At 40.7% G+C, this 15,861-nt stretch overlaps 1 protein-coding gene across 2 annotated transcripts in view; it reads right to left on the reverse strand.

The window, feature by feature from the left end:
• Positions 1-14,790: 14,790 nt before the first annotated feature.
• Positions 14,791-15,861, reverse strand: part of LIN28B (lin-28 homolog B) — a 98,409-nt gene continuing 97,338 nt past the window's right edge. For both annotated transcript variants that reach the window (XM_064360407.1, XM_012438488.3), the window contains exon 4: positions 14,791-15,676. In XM_064360407.1, the coding sequence (XP_064216477.1) occupies positions 15,307-15,676 (370 nt within the window). In that variant the 3' untranslated portion in view covers positions 14,791-15,306. The remainder of the gene's footprint in view (positions 15,677-15,861) is intronic.

Here is a 15,861-nt window from a genome sequence, read left to right on the forward strand (position 1 = left end):
TCTTTCTTTCTCTTTCTTTCCTTTCTTTCTTTCTCTCTCTCTTTCTTTTCTTTTCTTTCTTTCTTTTTCTTTTTTTGAGACAGAGCCTCCCTCTGTTGCCTAGGTTAGAGTGCAGTGGTGCTATCACAGCTCACTGCGGGCTTCAAGCGAGCCTACCACCTCAGCCTCCCAAGAAGCTGGGACTACAGGCACCACTCCTGGCTAATTTTTGTATTTTTCGTAGAGACGAGTTTTTGTCATGTTGCCAAGGCAGGATGCCGCTGCTGCTGCTGCTGTTAAGGGGACCACATTTTGAGGTCTTGATGGTTTGAGTCCACCTCCCGCCTGCATCGGGCAGTTGAAAAACACAGCAAGGAAATTTGAACCCAATAAAAACTAGAACCCAAGTATTCTTGTTCACAGCCCAATTAAAAGCAACTCGTATTTGTTGGCTCCTGGCCAGTAGTTTTCAAGCTTTTTATAAAAGACGCTCAGGGAGCCAGGTAAAAGTCTAGCTCCAAGAACCTAGCCTCACAGTTACCGACACAATTCACCCCAGAGAATGGTTTTTAACCAGGCTGCACATTGGGATTAGATTCCGATGCCATTCACCCAGGTGTTGGGAGTCTTAAAAGCTCCCAGGTGATTCCTATGGATAGAAACTTTGAAAAACTCTGTGGTCTGGGGTGAAGTCCAGGAACTTGGTGATTGGGTGGAACTCCTGGCAGGTCCAGGCTTTGCGGGCTAGTGCATTCATAGTCTTGCTTCCCGCTGTAAGAAACACAGCCAGGTGCAGTGGCTCATGGCTGTAATCCCAGCACTTTGGGAAGCCAAGGTGGGCAGATCACCTGAGGTCAGGAGTTTAAGACCAGCCTGGCCAACATGGTAAAACCCCATCTCTACGAAAAATAATTCTCTGGGAGTGGTGGCGTGTGCCTGTAATCCCAGCTACTCAGGAGGCTGAGGCAGGAGAATTGCCTGAACCCGGGAGGCGGAGGTTGCAGTGAGCCAAGATCGCACCATTACGCTCCAGTCTGGGCAAAAAAGACTCCATCTTAAAAACAACAACAACAACACAGTGGAGCAGGATGAGTGTGAGTGGGTTTGGACAATGACTAGTAGAACTGGGTGGCATGGATGGAAACATTCAGACCGAAGCAAATGTGGGCAATCTCATTGGTGTGTGATTTTCATCCTTTCAACTCCCCTACTCAATTCCTTGTCTTCCTGGCACTTCCTAAGACTCGCAAGAAAGCTTACTGCCTGGTTCTGGTCTGGAAGAAGAGAGTGATTCAAATCAGAATTCTGAGGTGTCTTTTCTGCTATCTCCAAGCCTGGTTGTGGCCCAAGTGGTTAACGTAATCTCCCTGAACCCAGCTGTAATATAGGAATATTGACATCTGCCATCTTAACCTTGAGGGTTTTGTGAGAATTAAATTTTAAAGCACCTTGTCGGCCGGGCGCGGTGGCTCACGCCTGTAATCCGAGCACTTTGGGAGGCCGAGGCGGGTGGATCACGAGGTCAAGAGATCGAGACCATCCTGGTCAACATGGTGAAACCCCGTCTCTACTAAAAATAGAAAAAAATTAGCTGGGCATGGAGGTGCATGCCTGTAATCCCAGCTACTCAGGAGGCTGAGGCAGGAGAATTGCCTGAACCCAGGAGGCAGAGGTTGCGGTGAGCCAAGATCACGCCATTGCACTCCAGCCTGGGTAACAAGAGCAAAACTCTGTCTCAAAAAAAATAAAATAAAAAAAATAAAGCACCTTGTCAACTATAAAGCACTATAAAAGAAAAAACTATTATTACATTAATCAGTGACACATAAATGGAAGCTTAAGATAAAAGACATAATTCTTCATTAAATTATATCTGAAAACTCTTTTCAGAGCTTGTATCTAATTTGTCCTTGTTTCTAGATGCAACATTTAAATCCAATACTTAGAACACCTGGATGTGATATCAGCATTTTGATAACATATTGTTTCTTCTCAAATAATGGAAGTATGGGCAGACCTACTAAGATGTCCGAGTGAGAAGAATAACATCCAAGTTTTAAGTAATAAAATCCCAATCAAGAATTTTAGAAGTCTTGTATTTCTTTCTTTTCTTTCCTTTTTGTCGCCCAGGCTGGAGTACACTGGCACGATCTTGGCTCACTGCAACCTCTGCCTGCTGGGTTCAAGCGATTCTCCGCCCTCAGGTCCCAAGTAGCTGGGATTACAGGCATGTGCCTGCCACCAAGCAGGCTAATTTTGTATTTTTAGGAGAGACAAGGTTTCTCCGTGTTGGTCAGGCTGGTCTCAAATTCCCAACCTCAGGTGGTCCACCCGCCTCAGCCCTCCAAAGTGATGAGATTACAGGTGCGAGCCACCACACCTGGTCAATAGCTTTTTTTTTTTTGAGACAGAGTCTCGCCCTGTCGCCTAGGCTGGAGTGCATTGGTGTGATCTCGGCTCACTGCAACCTCCGCCTCCCAGTTTCAAGCCATTCTCCTGCCTCAGTCTCTCGAGTAGCTGGGATTACAAGTGCCCACCACCACACCTGGCTAATTTTTTGTATCTTTAGTAGAGATGGGGTTTCACCATGTTGGCCAGGCTGGTCTTGAACTCCTGATCTTGTGATCCACCTGCCTCAGCCTCCCAAAGTGTTGGGATTACAGGTGTGAGCCACAGAGCCCGACTTTTTTTTTTCTTAAGAGACGGTCTCACTGTGTCTTCACAACTGGAGTGCAGCGATGTGATCATAGGCACTTCAGCATCGAACTCCTGGGCTCAAGCAATCCTCCTGCTTCGGCCTTCCAGGCAGCTAGAATTACAGACACAAGTCACCATTCCCAGCTAAGTTTTTGTAGAAATAGGGCATATTAGTCCATTTTCATGCTGCTGACAAAGACATACCTGAGACTGGACAATTTTACAAAAGAAAGAGATTTAATGGACTCATAGTTCCACGTGGCTGGGGAGGCCTCACAATCGTGAGGTGAAAGGCATTTTGATAACATATGCCACGTCTCACATAGTGGCAGACAAGAGAAGAGAGCTTGTGCCGGGAACCTTCCCTTTACAAAATGATCAGATTTTATGAGACTTATTCACTATCACAAAAACAGCATGGGGAAGACCCAAACCCATGATTCAATTATCTCCCATGGGGTCCCTCCCACAACACACGGGAATTACGAGAGCTACAATTCAAGATGAGATTTGGGTAGGGAAACAGCCAAACCATATCACAGGGTTTCACTATGTTAATCAGGCTGTTCTTGAACTCCTGTCCTCAAGTGATCCCTCTGGGTTGGCCTCCCAAAGCACTGGGATTACAGGTGTGAGCCACCATGCTTGGGAGAAGTTTTCTATTTCTCATAGCTTGAAACGTGGGTGAGAAATGTGGGGGGCAATAGTGCAGCATGAGTTTTTAATGTGATATGAATGTTTATAGTCCTGTGATTTCTTATTACAAGAAGGCTTAGAAATACTTTTTCCTAGGAAAGTTACCAGTATCCGGTATCTCTTCAGTATTGTGAGCTGTGTGTTGACAGCCCGTCTTCTCCATAAGAGCTCAAATGCCATTACTTATAATTGCACATTTTTTCCGTCAGAAATTTGCCTAGGTAAATTTATCAATTGTGGATATTCAGCTGCTCAAATAAATATTATAGCTATGAGGGGATGCAAAAGAAAATGTGTTTCAGAGAGCAAGTGAAGAGTGCCCCCTGGTGGTGGTAAGCGACAACTGAAGTGCATCATGTTCCATCTTTATTCAGAATTATTAAATTCCAATTCTACAGTTTCTTAAAAGTCAGACTTTCACCTTAACCATAAGGAATTTTTACACTTCTAAAGGCCCACTACACAGTGGAGTACATTATGACATGCTATTTAGATTGTGCTATTTAGGACATCTTTTACATAAGCCTTGAAGAAAATTTTAGTGGGGACAGTGTTCCATTATGAAATCAGGTTTCACTAAAAGGAAACACTGCAGGGTGCCAATATGGTCCCTTTAAATGGGATCTTTTTTTAAATTATTTTTTATTTTTGATTTTTGTGGGTACATACTAGGTGTATGTATTTACGGGATACATGAGATATTTTGGTACAGGCATGCGATGCATAATAATCACATCATGGAAAATTGAGTATGCATGTAAATGGGACCTCTTATATAATCTGACATTGGCCCACAGACTTTTATTACTTATTGTTTTGGTTTGTTTCTGATTCAGTTGTAAAGGAACTCGTGGAATCTTCTCCAGGAGATTTTGGAAATTAACCATCTAGGATGGTCAGATTATGATCCTAGATGGAGACAGACTGTTGAACCAGTTGCCAGTCCAGAGTCCCTTCCCACTGTTTGGTTTTACATTACATTTTCCCTGGCAGTAAGTTTCCCATTAATGCTGTGCAGTCTCAACAAACAAAAGCCCACCTAAGGACATAGACCGTGGACCCGGCACATCGTCAGAACACCACAGCAGGAGCTTCTCACGTGGCAGCCCCTCCTCTGTATTTTCCAAGATTTTTACTGTGAGGAAATTGATTATGATTGTAACTAGATTTTTATTAATATTGTTTTAAATGGATTTTTTTGGTGAGTTTGATTCGTTTTGGGCAGAAGCAAGTTTAACATGGGATAGTGAAATTAATATCTGAACTAGTTAATGAAAGTTGTGGAGAATTAACTTCATGAAGACGAGAGAATTTGAAGCGCCAATGTGGAGAATGATAACTGTAAGGGCTTAATATAATGATCTCAATGAAAGAAAGTGATAAATGAGCACAGTGGCTCACGCCTGTAATCCCATCACTTTGGGAGGCTGAGCTGGGTGGATTGCCTGAGCCCAGGAGTTTGAGACCAGCCTGGGCAACATGGCAAAACCCCATCTCTACTAAAAATGCAAAACATTAGCATGCACCTGTAATTCCAGTTACTTGAGAGGCTGAGGTAAGAGAATCACTTGAACCCAGGAGGCGGAGGTTGCAGTAAGCTGAGATCGCACCACTGCACTCCAGCCTGGGTGACAGAGCAAGATTCTATCTACAAAAAAAAAAAGAAAGAAAGCGATAACACTTGAACTATCCGACATACTGGCAGTGAGGGAGAGGTCACACTTCTAGAAGGAAATGTGGAAAAGCAGTAGGAAAGGACAGGTCAACAATACGTCTGTTTGCACCAAGTCAAACAGAAATCTGGTTTGATTCTTAAGTATGAAACAGTCTTTCCCTGGACTTTGACTTTGGGTATTACCCTTACTTTAATAGGTGTGGGTCCAGCCTCTTCCTTCTTCTTGACAAAAGAAAACAAATCATGTGATTTGGGATGTAAGCAAAACCTCCATGATTGACATTTGTGCTTTAAAGAATTTTTACAAACTGGAGCAGGCAGATATACCTACAGTCGCTGAGCAGCTCAGAAATTAAGTAGAAATGGAGGCCTTTGACCTTCAGAAACGGCCCACATCTTCAAGAAATTTTGAGTGATTTTGGAAACAAAACACACTATAAATATAATGTAATACAATAAACTATCCTATATTGTGTTAAGAAACATGCCTGCTATGCAGCCACAGAAACATTTACCGTTTTCCACACAGTCCAAACTAATTCAGAAAGAGTGTGTGTGTGTGTGTCGGTGGGGTGGCGGGCGCTGGCGGGGATTAGAAAGGGCAACATAACGATTTCTAAATTGAGGACGACAGAAATTACATTTGAGCAACTGTGAAAGTTTTAAGAATTTTCTATTATTTCTAGAAAGCAAAGCAAACAAGAAACCCCACAGAGTTTTTTGAGGAATATTTTACAAAAATAAGAAATCAGAAGCAGAATCTGTCACAAAATGGTGGCTATCACACAGCAGTGCTTTGATTTAGTAGCCTAGCAGGCAAAAGCTTCATACAAACACCCTTACAAAAAGCTTACACAGGAGACACAGACAGACAGGGGTAGGAGACGTAGTGCTCTGTGTACACAGAAGGCAGCCTAGGATTCTGGCTGGGTCTTCCTGTTATTCTGAATGTGCCTTACAGCTGTTCTTTATTTGAAAAAAAAAAACATTAATTGGACTATTTATGTTTTAATGATCAAATTCTTCTATGTATAATTTAAACACTGGCTGAGCGCAGTGGTTCACATTGTAATCCCAGCACTTTGGGAGGCCGAGACAGATGGACCACCTGAGTCAGGAGTTCGAGACCAGCCTGGCTAACATGGTGAAATCCTGTCTCTACTAAAAATATAAAACTTAGCCAGATGCAGTGGCATGCACCTGTAGTCCCAGCTACTCGGGAGGTTGAGGTTGGAGAATCGCTTGAACCTGGGAGGCAGAGGTGGTAGTGAACCGAGATCGCGCCACTGCACTCCAACCTGGGTGACAGAGCGAGATTCCAAAGAAAGAAAGAAATTTGAACACTATAACTTCTTAGTTTTTCCCTGTCTAGCTCTCCGGAGAGAACAAACGTGATGAACTATGCTTCTCCAAATCAGCATGCAGAGTATCACTGTATACTATGGTTGTGTATTTCTAAACATTTATAAAAATTCACATCACCCAAAGCCCCAGCTTTTTTTTTTTTTAATTAAAAGAAAAAATTTTTAAGCCCCAGCTTTTCAGTGCTAGTCTAGGAAGTTTCATTAAAATAATAAAATTCTTGCTTTCTTGAACTCACACCCACACAAACTGTCTGATACTTCACTTCGCCACTTAGCAACCAAAAGAAGTGATGAGAAGCCCTTTCCTCTTATGCTCTTTCATGAAACTCATTCCCTACTTAGTCCCCTTCTAAAACCTTAGGACTCTCCCCATCTCCCTGTTGAGTCCATTTCTCTCTGCCTTCAAACATGTGCTGTGTGCTAGAGTATCCCTAAAGACTAAAGGGCAAGGTCATGAGAAGACGCTATTTAGGTATAGAAGCAAAGGGTTGTTTGTTCCTGGAATTTTAGGATCTTGTCTGTCCATCTGTCTGTTTTTGTTTGTTTGCTTTTTTTGTTGCCCAGGCTGGAGTGCAGTGGCACAATCTCAGCTCACTGCAACCTCCGCCTCCCGGGTTCAAGTGATTCTCCCGTCTCAGTCTCCTAAGTATCTGAGATTACAGGCGTGTGCAATCACACCTGGTTAATTTTTGCGTTTTTAGTAGAGACGGGGTTTTGCCATGTTGGCCAGGTTGGTCTCGAACTCCTGACCTCAGGTGATCCACCCACCTTGGCCTCCCAAAGTGTTGGGATTACAGGTGTGAACCACCACACCCAGCCAATTTTTAGGTGTTATAATTTTTGATTCTAGAATTTGTTTCACTTCTATATCATATATTCTTTGCCATAGTTTTAAAGTCTTTGTACAATAATTGCAATATGTTAATCACTTGTGCCTTTTTGTCTGTTTTTGCTTCCAGCCAATTGGTTGTTTATTAGCATGCTTCATGCTTTTTGATTGGATGCAAGCTATTGTAAAGGAAAATTTGTAGAGGTTCTTGATAATGTTATCTTCTTCCCAGGAGGGTTATGGGTGTGTGTGTGTGTGTGTGCGTGTGTGTGTGTGTGTATGGCAGGGTCTCACTCTGTCACTCAGGCTGGAATGCGGTGGTGCAATGTCAGCTCACTGCAACCTCCATCTTCTGGGCTCAAGAGATTCTCCTGCCTCAGCCTCCTGAGTAGCTGGGATTACAGGCACACACCACCATGCCTGGCTAATTTTTGTATTTTTGGTAGAGATGGGGTTTCACCATGTTGTCCAGGCTAGTCTTGAACTTCTGACCTCAAGTGATCCACCTGCCTTGGCCTCCCAAAGTGCTGGGATTACAGATGTGAGCCACTGCGCCCAGCCGGGTTATGGTTTCTTTTAGCAGGCAGGTATTGTACCAGGTGGCTACTTTGATTCCATTAAAGGTTAATTTTAGGCCTTGATAGAGCTGGTCTGTTTCAAAATTGTGCTGTTTCCTAGTGTATGGCTCTTACTCCTAGGGCATGATCTCTAGGATGAGGCCCACCTGGGGTCTCTCTCTCTCTATATATATACTTTTGTAAGATAAGACAAAAAGCTCAGGGTGTTTCCCAAGAACTGTCTGATTCAATGAGGCTTTAAATTCAATCTCTACCTCCCCTGCACTGGATGGCTGAGGACATCTCTAACACCTTTACCCTCCCAGCCTAGGGTGAGACAGGGGAGGTTCCTGGGGCAAGTTAACACCCTGAAAAATGAGCACCTTCTTACATTTTACTCCCAAGGCACCTATCTGGCCTCACCCTAGTCACAGCCCAGCTCTCACCTGCCATTTTCTGCTGAGTCTTCAGATTCAATGTCTCGAAAAATCTGTATGAAGATCTGGAGGGGCGGGAGGGGGGATGCTTCTCTGTCAACCCTCCTCTGAATTTGCTGTTGTTCTGGCAGCCCTGAATTTGCTCCTTGGTTCACTAAAACTGCCACTTCTATTTGGGTTCTATCATGCTGTGGCACTCAGGGTGCTGGAAAGTGCTCATAGGAGAAAAGCTGGGGTAAATTGCTCACCTTAGGTGTTTTTCCTCTTTCAAAGTTTATAGCCCCTCATGTTCCTGCTGCACTGCTTGCCCTCCAGTACATTCAAACTATTGTTTTATGCTTTGTCCAGCAAAATTTGTCTCTTTACTGACTGCTTGAACACGCAATGCGTATTTTTGACTCTGACCTTTTGTTTATGCTGTTTCTCCTATATTCTTCCAATTCCCTTCCTTCATCCAAACCAGGCCCATCCTTTGTGCTCAACCTATAGCTCACTTCTTGACACCATGCAGGTATTTACCAAGTGTTGTTTTTGAACAACTTTTGATATTACAAAACATCACATGATGTTAAAAGCATACAGCTTCGAATCATTTATGATGCAACCTAATTTTTAAAATCACCCTCATTTGGGAGGTAGAGGAGGGCGGATCACGAGGTCAAGAGATAGAGACCATCCTGACCAACATGGTGAAACCCTGTCTCTACTAAAAATACAAAAATTAGCTGGCTGTGGTACGTGCACCTGTAGTCCCAGCTACTCGAGAGGCTGAGGCAGGAGAATCCCTTGAACCCAGGAAGCAGAGGTTGCAGTGAGCCGAGATTATGCCACTGCACTCCAGCCTGGAGACTGAGACTCCATCTCAAAAAAAAAAAAAAAAAAAAAAAAAATCACCCTCGTGTATATATGTGCGTGTCTAACCACAAGAAAAAAAATGCTAATGGTTAATTCTACATGATAGGATTATGTATACTTTTTATTTTTTAAAAGATTTTTGGCCGGGTGTGGTGGCTCACGCCTGTAATCCCAACAGTTTGGTGGGATACTTGAAGCCAGGAATTAAAGACCAGCCTGGCTAGCTAACATAGTGAAATGCTGTCTCTACAAAAAATTTAAGAATTGGCCAGATGGGGTGGTTCATACCTGTAATTCCAGCACTTTGGTAGGCCAGGGCAGAAAGATCAATTGAGCCCAGGAGTTCAAGACCAGCCTAGGCCACAAGATAGTAAATTTTGTCTTATGATTTTACCATCTCTACAAAAAAATGCAAAAAAATTGCCAGGCGTGGTGGTGTAGGCCTATAGCCCCAGCTATCTGGGAGGCTGAGCTGGGAGAATCACTTGAGCCTGGGGAGGCTGAAGCTGCAGTAAGCCATGGTTGTGCCACTGCACCCCAGCTTGGGTGGTAAAGCAAGATCCTGTCTCAAAAAAAAAAAAAAAAAAACGGTTTTTCATAGATTAATAAAAACTGTTATTGGTTACTTTCAGATGATGGGATTAGGCATACTTTTCTTGTAAGGTTTAAAGGTTTTCTCTATTCTCTAAAGTACACCCTTCGAATTCTAAGAAAAGTGAATCATACATGGTTGTCCAAGCGTGTGAATATATTTAACAATTAAAAATGGTTAAGGCTAGGCATGGTGGCTCACTTCTGTAATCCAGCCCTCTGGGAGGCTGAGGAGGGAGGATTGCTTGAAGCCAGGAGTTCAACACCAGCCTGAGCAGCAAAGCAAGACTACATCTCTATAAAAAAACAAAATTAGCTAGGCACGGCACACATCTGTAGTCCAGCTACTCAAGAGGCTGAGGTGGGAGGATCACTCAAGCTCAGGAATTTGAGCCCCCAGAAAGCTGCAGTTCCACCACTGCACTCCAACCTGGGCAACAGAATGAGACCTCATCTTAAAAAGAAAATAGTTAAGACAGTAACTTTTGTTTTATGATTTTACAAGAATTTAAAAAATAAAGGAGTTGTAATAGATCATCAAAAAAAATCCAGCTGTAGAAAGGAAAATAAGTTAGGTTGTGGAATTGGCCAATATAGAACTCTTTTACCAAATGGTTTGTATAATACATCAGTACTGCATTCATGGTTTGATAAATCTATATTCATATTTTAGATATTTGGTACTGATATAATTTGGCTTTTTCTTTTCAAATTCTTTATTAGCAAAAATTTGTAGAAAAATTCTAAAATGATTTATTTAATAGGCTTTGAATATTTTGCTTCAGATCACTCTTCCTGACCACATGAAGTATGTGTCTTTATTCACAAGCTTGCACAGTCCCTGCTGGATAGTACGTAACAATTCTGAGTGACAGCAGCATCCACCTTTCCTTCTTCCTTCACTTAGACTACATTTATTCATCATGTGTATTGTTGGAGTAAGTTCCATGTTAATAATCACCAGTGAGGATATGTTAATACCACTTAACTTACGCCCCAATTGGTGTAAATACTGCCTAAATGGCCTCTTACCCTTTCACTTAACTTAGTAATAACACGCATCATAAAAAAATCTCCAAAACCCATCATAAATGCCAACGTTATATGTTTTATTTTTAATCAAGTAATTTTTTTAAGCCACAACGTATTCGTAATTGACAGAATAAGACATTAGGCATGAAATGAGAATATAAAACCAGGGTCTACAGAAAGGCAAACAGTGCTTCAGTCCATCCCGATGACTGCACGCAAGTGAAATGCATTCCAAACATCTACCCCTTTTTTAAAAACATACAGTTCACGTGTTTTTATTTTCACTTGTAAACAACATGAGTCAAGATGGACAATGAGGTAATCTAAATACTACACAGGATAATTTAAAAGCACTAGATAAAACACCATTATTAAAGACATATAAAAGTCAGGGTTCACTTTGGTCTCTAGTATAGTTAAGAGTTGTTAATACCAAAAAAGCAACACACACTAATTAAAGCCAGCTTGGTGGTAGATAAATGTAAGTAAGTGATTCACGAGGTAGTCAACACCATCATTTTCAAGCTGGTAACTCTCACAAGTGTTAAGCCATAGATGTATTAAATATCATAATACTTTCTCATAGTACAGTACTTTACCATAACTTGTAGCTTTGTTCCAAATATAAAATTTAAAAATGAATCACAGGTCAACTTCTCACTCTAACTGAACAACTATGACACAGATCACACAACCACCACATCTTAAAGAGGCTGTTGACAGCTATGTAAGACAGAGTTTGATGCTTTTAACAAGATGTTCTTTTCTAAAACAAATAAATCTCATTAAGACATCTAGAAAATTAAAGTCAGTGCAGCTGCACTTGTACATACTTTCCCAAATTTTAGAACCAAAGGGGAAATACACATATATATTTTATGATAAACATTTCTTAGGGAAAACAGATAAATTAATTTAAATTAACTTTAAGACTTAATGAGATTTCCCATGTCCTGTATAATTCATCTTATAGTGAATGTTACAAAGTCTATTAACACTTATGGGCTCCTATTCACAAACTAAATACAACCAGCAGTAACTTGGGGCTGCAATGGTGCAAAATAAAACTTAGCCAGAATAAAATTAAAAAATTGGCAATATTGGAGGTGGACTGATGCTAATAACATGACATTTGTTGATCTTTTTTCTTACATTGCACACTAAACTTCCAAGTTATAAGCAGGTGAAAATCTTTCTAAATCTTTCAAATGCAAAAATACATCCAAGGTCTTCTAGTGAAGACTAGAAATCCAAATATGAAAATGTTTTCATTATCGTCTGCCATGTAGCAAATGATTAGCTTGCAGGGCTAAGAGACTGGTAGATCTTGTTGAGGAATTACATTTATGTTGACATGAGGGTGAGGTCAAGAGATAACTTAATTCATAGACCTGCTGCCCCACCATTAGTAATCCCTGCCAACTGAAGCTTCACACAGACCCTTTTCCCTCAATAGCTAGTAATGGCATTGCGTTTCATTCCTTGGCAAGCCAGTGCTAGTTAGTTATGTGCCTGGGGCTATAATGCTGCAATATGCTTGGCTTCAGGGCAGCACAGACAGTAAATGAAGGACACTGGCATCTTTTAAACTGTTTGCCTCGCATAAATACCTGCATACACCAACCCCTCTCCCTGCTACCCTCTTCCAAACTCCACCTCTGGGCAAAGGGATGCTTCTAAGATTGCTTCGGTGTTCTGTTTTGCTTAAGTTGAAGAGTGCCCATAATTCCTTAAAATAAATACATGATAATTTTAAGGAAATGTTTGGAGACTTTGCTAACTAAAAAGAGATGCTTCATTATTCACAAGTGTTTGCCAGAAACATGCAGTTGTGAATTGCTATTTGTAATACAGATTAAAAGGTTCTGTACCAGAGAATTATCAGCCACCTGTAAGTCTGGAACAGCATACAGGTGTGTTATGTATCAACTATGAGGTAGCCTTTTGCTGTAAACAGAATATTTTACCTATGTAAATGAATAATGTGGTCACATCAGTGATACTCATGTATGCAAGGAGTTGGAATCTGCTTTAGAGGAGTTTTCACATGAAATAAAAATAGGATAACTGATATCTGATATTCAAAAATTTTGATCCATGTCAAACTGAGAGGTAGTTACTATCATCAGCACATAATACTTATATAAAGGTCTAAGTTATTTGGTTTGTTTTGAGTAAGCAGGACTGTAGACTAGTCTGTAAAGAAACAACAAAAATATTATATGGTATGTTCCCTGAGCAAAGTTCTTTGTCCTGAGTATGTTATGTAATAGTGATAATATTCTTATATAAAAAATAAACCCCAACTTTCAACTATAAGATAGGTTTGGTATGTGCTCTTAGTAGTTCAGTCTTGTAAGATGCTGAAAAGGATTTCAAATTGCACCCATAAGGACCATAGTTCTCAACTGTTTCTTTTTTTTAAACCATGATTTTAGCTCTGAATTTCTTTTCGTAAACAGGAAATGCCCAATTTTCAAGTCCATAATTTCCTATTTCCATAGGGTGAAGGAACTTTGGTTTGAATTTTCAAAGTGACTTATCTATCATGTTTTGCATTTTTACTGTTAACCTGCTTTTTATACCTGCTAAAAATTGAGCAATGCTTATCATGTTTTGCATTTTACTGTTAGCCTGCTTATATATGCCTGCTAAAAATTGAGCAATGCCACTTTGATTTGTCTATATACTTTAAATAAATTTGAAATCCTCACATAAGGCAAGGAAGTACTTCTCTACAGCTATATCACATTCATTATCGTCAAAGGTAAGCTTTGCATCACAGCACACCGATATTTCAGTGTATACCACGCAGATTCTCACAATCACTGTTGTGAAATTCAAGCTGAGTTGTAAAGGACTGGCAACCCAACCTGAGGCATGTTCTTCTTATGGTGGCTTTTGCTGAAACAGCAGCAACTATACACGTCTCCCATGATACGACAGGCGGGAGAGGAAGTAGAAACTGTTCAGCAGAGTATGTCTCATTTGAGTCATGCTATTTTTGTTTAATTCTCTGAGCTTACACCAACAGGCCTAAACATTATAATTATAATCCTTAATATTACTCCCAATATTAAGCACTATAATTAACATCTGACCTTCTTGCAGATGTTTCAGAAATTTGCCCGTAACATCTAGAGCCAGGATGACCCCAAAATAATTTTTTTTCATGACTGAAACCTAATGGGACCAATACTATGACTGGGCTCTAGCCACTTTATCACTCTAACTGAGAAGCAGCCAAAGAAGATTCTCTCTCTAGCACTGAATGTTTATCCTGTATCTACCATATAGGTTACTTCAGAATAAGCCTTGAAGGTAACTTCCACAGATCAAAGTTACTGTATAAAATACATCTAGCTCTCTGGTGGGAGAGGTTTGGCACCTCTGCCCCAGGCTTGTCACTCTTTATGCCTGCCACTAAACAATGCACTTTTTCATATCATTCACAGGTTATATATATTGGGCAATTGTGAACATCCACTTAATTTCCATTCTCAACTCCAGTATTTCATTCATTTCTGTGCTGCTTGTTTGTTTTAGAAACAAGTTAGGTAACTCTCCACAAGGAATAAAAACAGCCACCAAAAATATACACCAAACAACTGGAGTTCTCTAAGGTCTTCAGTAGTAAATAAGGAGAGTTCCCTGCTCTAAGCAACGGGTAGAAGATTGACTTAGCCAAGGGAAGCTGCTGTTGCCACACAATCCCTTACAAACCTCACAACATAGAAAAGGTTACAATAAGCTGGTATTAAAATACTACTGAAAACAAGTCAGTAAGATTATCATCCCCTTCATTTCTCTTAATAGGCATCTAATTTTTACAATCAAACATAGAATTAAAAACAGTGAAATATCGGCACAAATTACACATTCATTGTCTCTTCTGGACTTATGTACTCCAGAATCAAAAAAGCTTATGGCAGTCAGAGGCATATGAAGTTAAGGTACTGCCTTCAAAAAGGGGGAAAAAATACCACTTCAGAGATTTCAAGAAAAAGAGGCAATCCCAAATTTGGGAGAACTGGATGTCTTAAAAACCTTTAGTACCACATGATTGGCAGCTGTGAGATGTGAAGTATCCTTTGGTTCACACAAAAGGTAACAGTCATGTTTTTATTTTTATATAATAGAAAAGAAGTGGTATATCAAGAAAACTCCAGTGGGTTAATTTTGAAACTATCTATAATGCTTCACTTGGATTTTTAATTATTGGAAATGTCCAATTATATGAGGGAGGGTGTGTGCTTTGATCTATACACAAATATATAAAGATGAAGGCTCTTTATATATGTGTATATACTCCTATATAAAAACCCTCAAGTACACACACAGACTCAGGCTCTCTCCCTCTCACACATGCACATAATGATAGACATAGTATCTTATTCTCTGAAGTAACATAAAACATGACACCCTGCTGAAATGTAATTTGCTTAGAGTGATTTGTCTGTTTAAAAAATTCACAGTTCCCCAATAGTAGTTAAAATCCTAGGTCAGCTACTGCTTATGAAATACTGTTCCCCTGTACTTTCATGAGGTAGACTTTGCAACCGGGTAAAGGAAAAGAACACATGAAGAAGAACTATTATGTCTTCTTCCTTTTTTGAACTGAAGGCCCCTTTTTGCTTTGCTCTTCTGGCGCCGTAGATGACTTTGTGGAGGAAGCTTCTTGAGGTGACCTGCCTGGTCGTTCTGAGATCTCTGCTTTAACCTCCTGAGAAAATGGTGGTGATGTACAGCCATGCCCGCCTCCCACTTCTCGAGGGAGAGTTGAAGTGCATGGCTGGGATTCTGCTTCCTGTCTTCCCTGAGAACTCGCGGGTGGCTGTGCAACATTTTTATGTGGGCAGTTTGCCACCATGTGCATGATGCTCTGACAGTAATGGCACTTCTTTGGCTGAGGAGGTAGACTACATTCCTTAGCATGATGATCAAGGCCACCACAGTTGTAGCATCTGCAAGCAAAAAGGATGAAAACATCTTGAAGTAAGCAGCATGTATCCAAAAACATGTTTTCAAATATGAAAATACACAATGAGGTAAGCTTATTTTAATGTGCCTTCTTAAAAGCATTTATCATTACACTGTTGGTTCAAAGATTATCACCAAAATATTCTGGCGGGGTTAAAAACTTAGTTGT

Source organism: Aotus nancymaae, unplaced genomic scaffold (genome assembly GCF_030222135.1).
Source record: "Aotus nancymaae isolate 86718 unplaced genomic scaffold, 86718_ANA_hifiasm-v0.15.2.pri h1tg000040l, whole genome shotgun sequence".
Taxonomy (NCBI): domain Eukaryota; kingdom Metazoa; phylum Chordata; class Mammalia; order Primates; family Aotidae; genus Aotus; species Aotus nancymaae.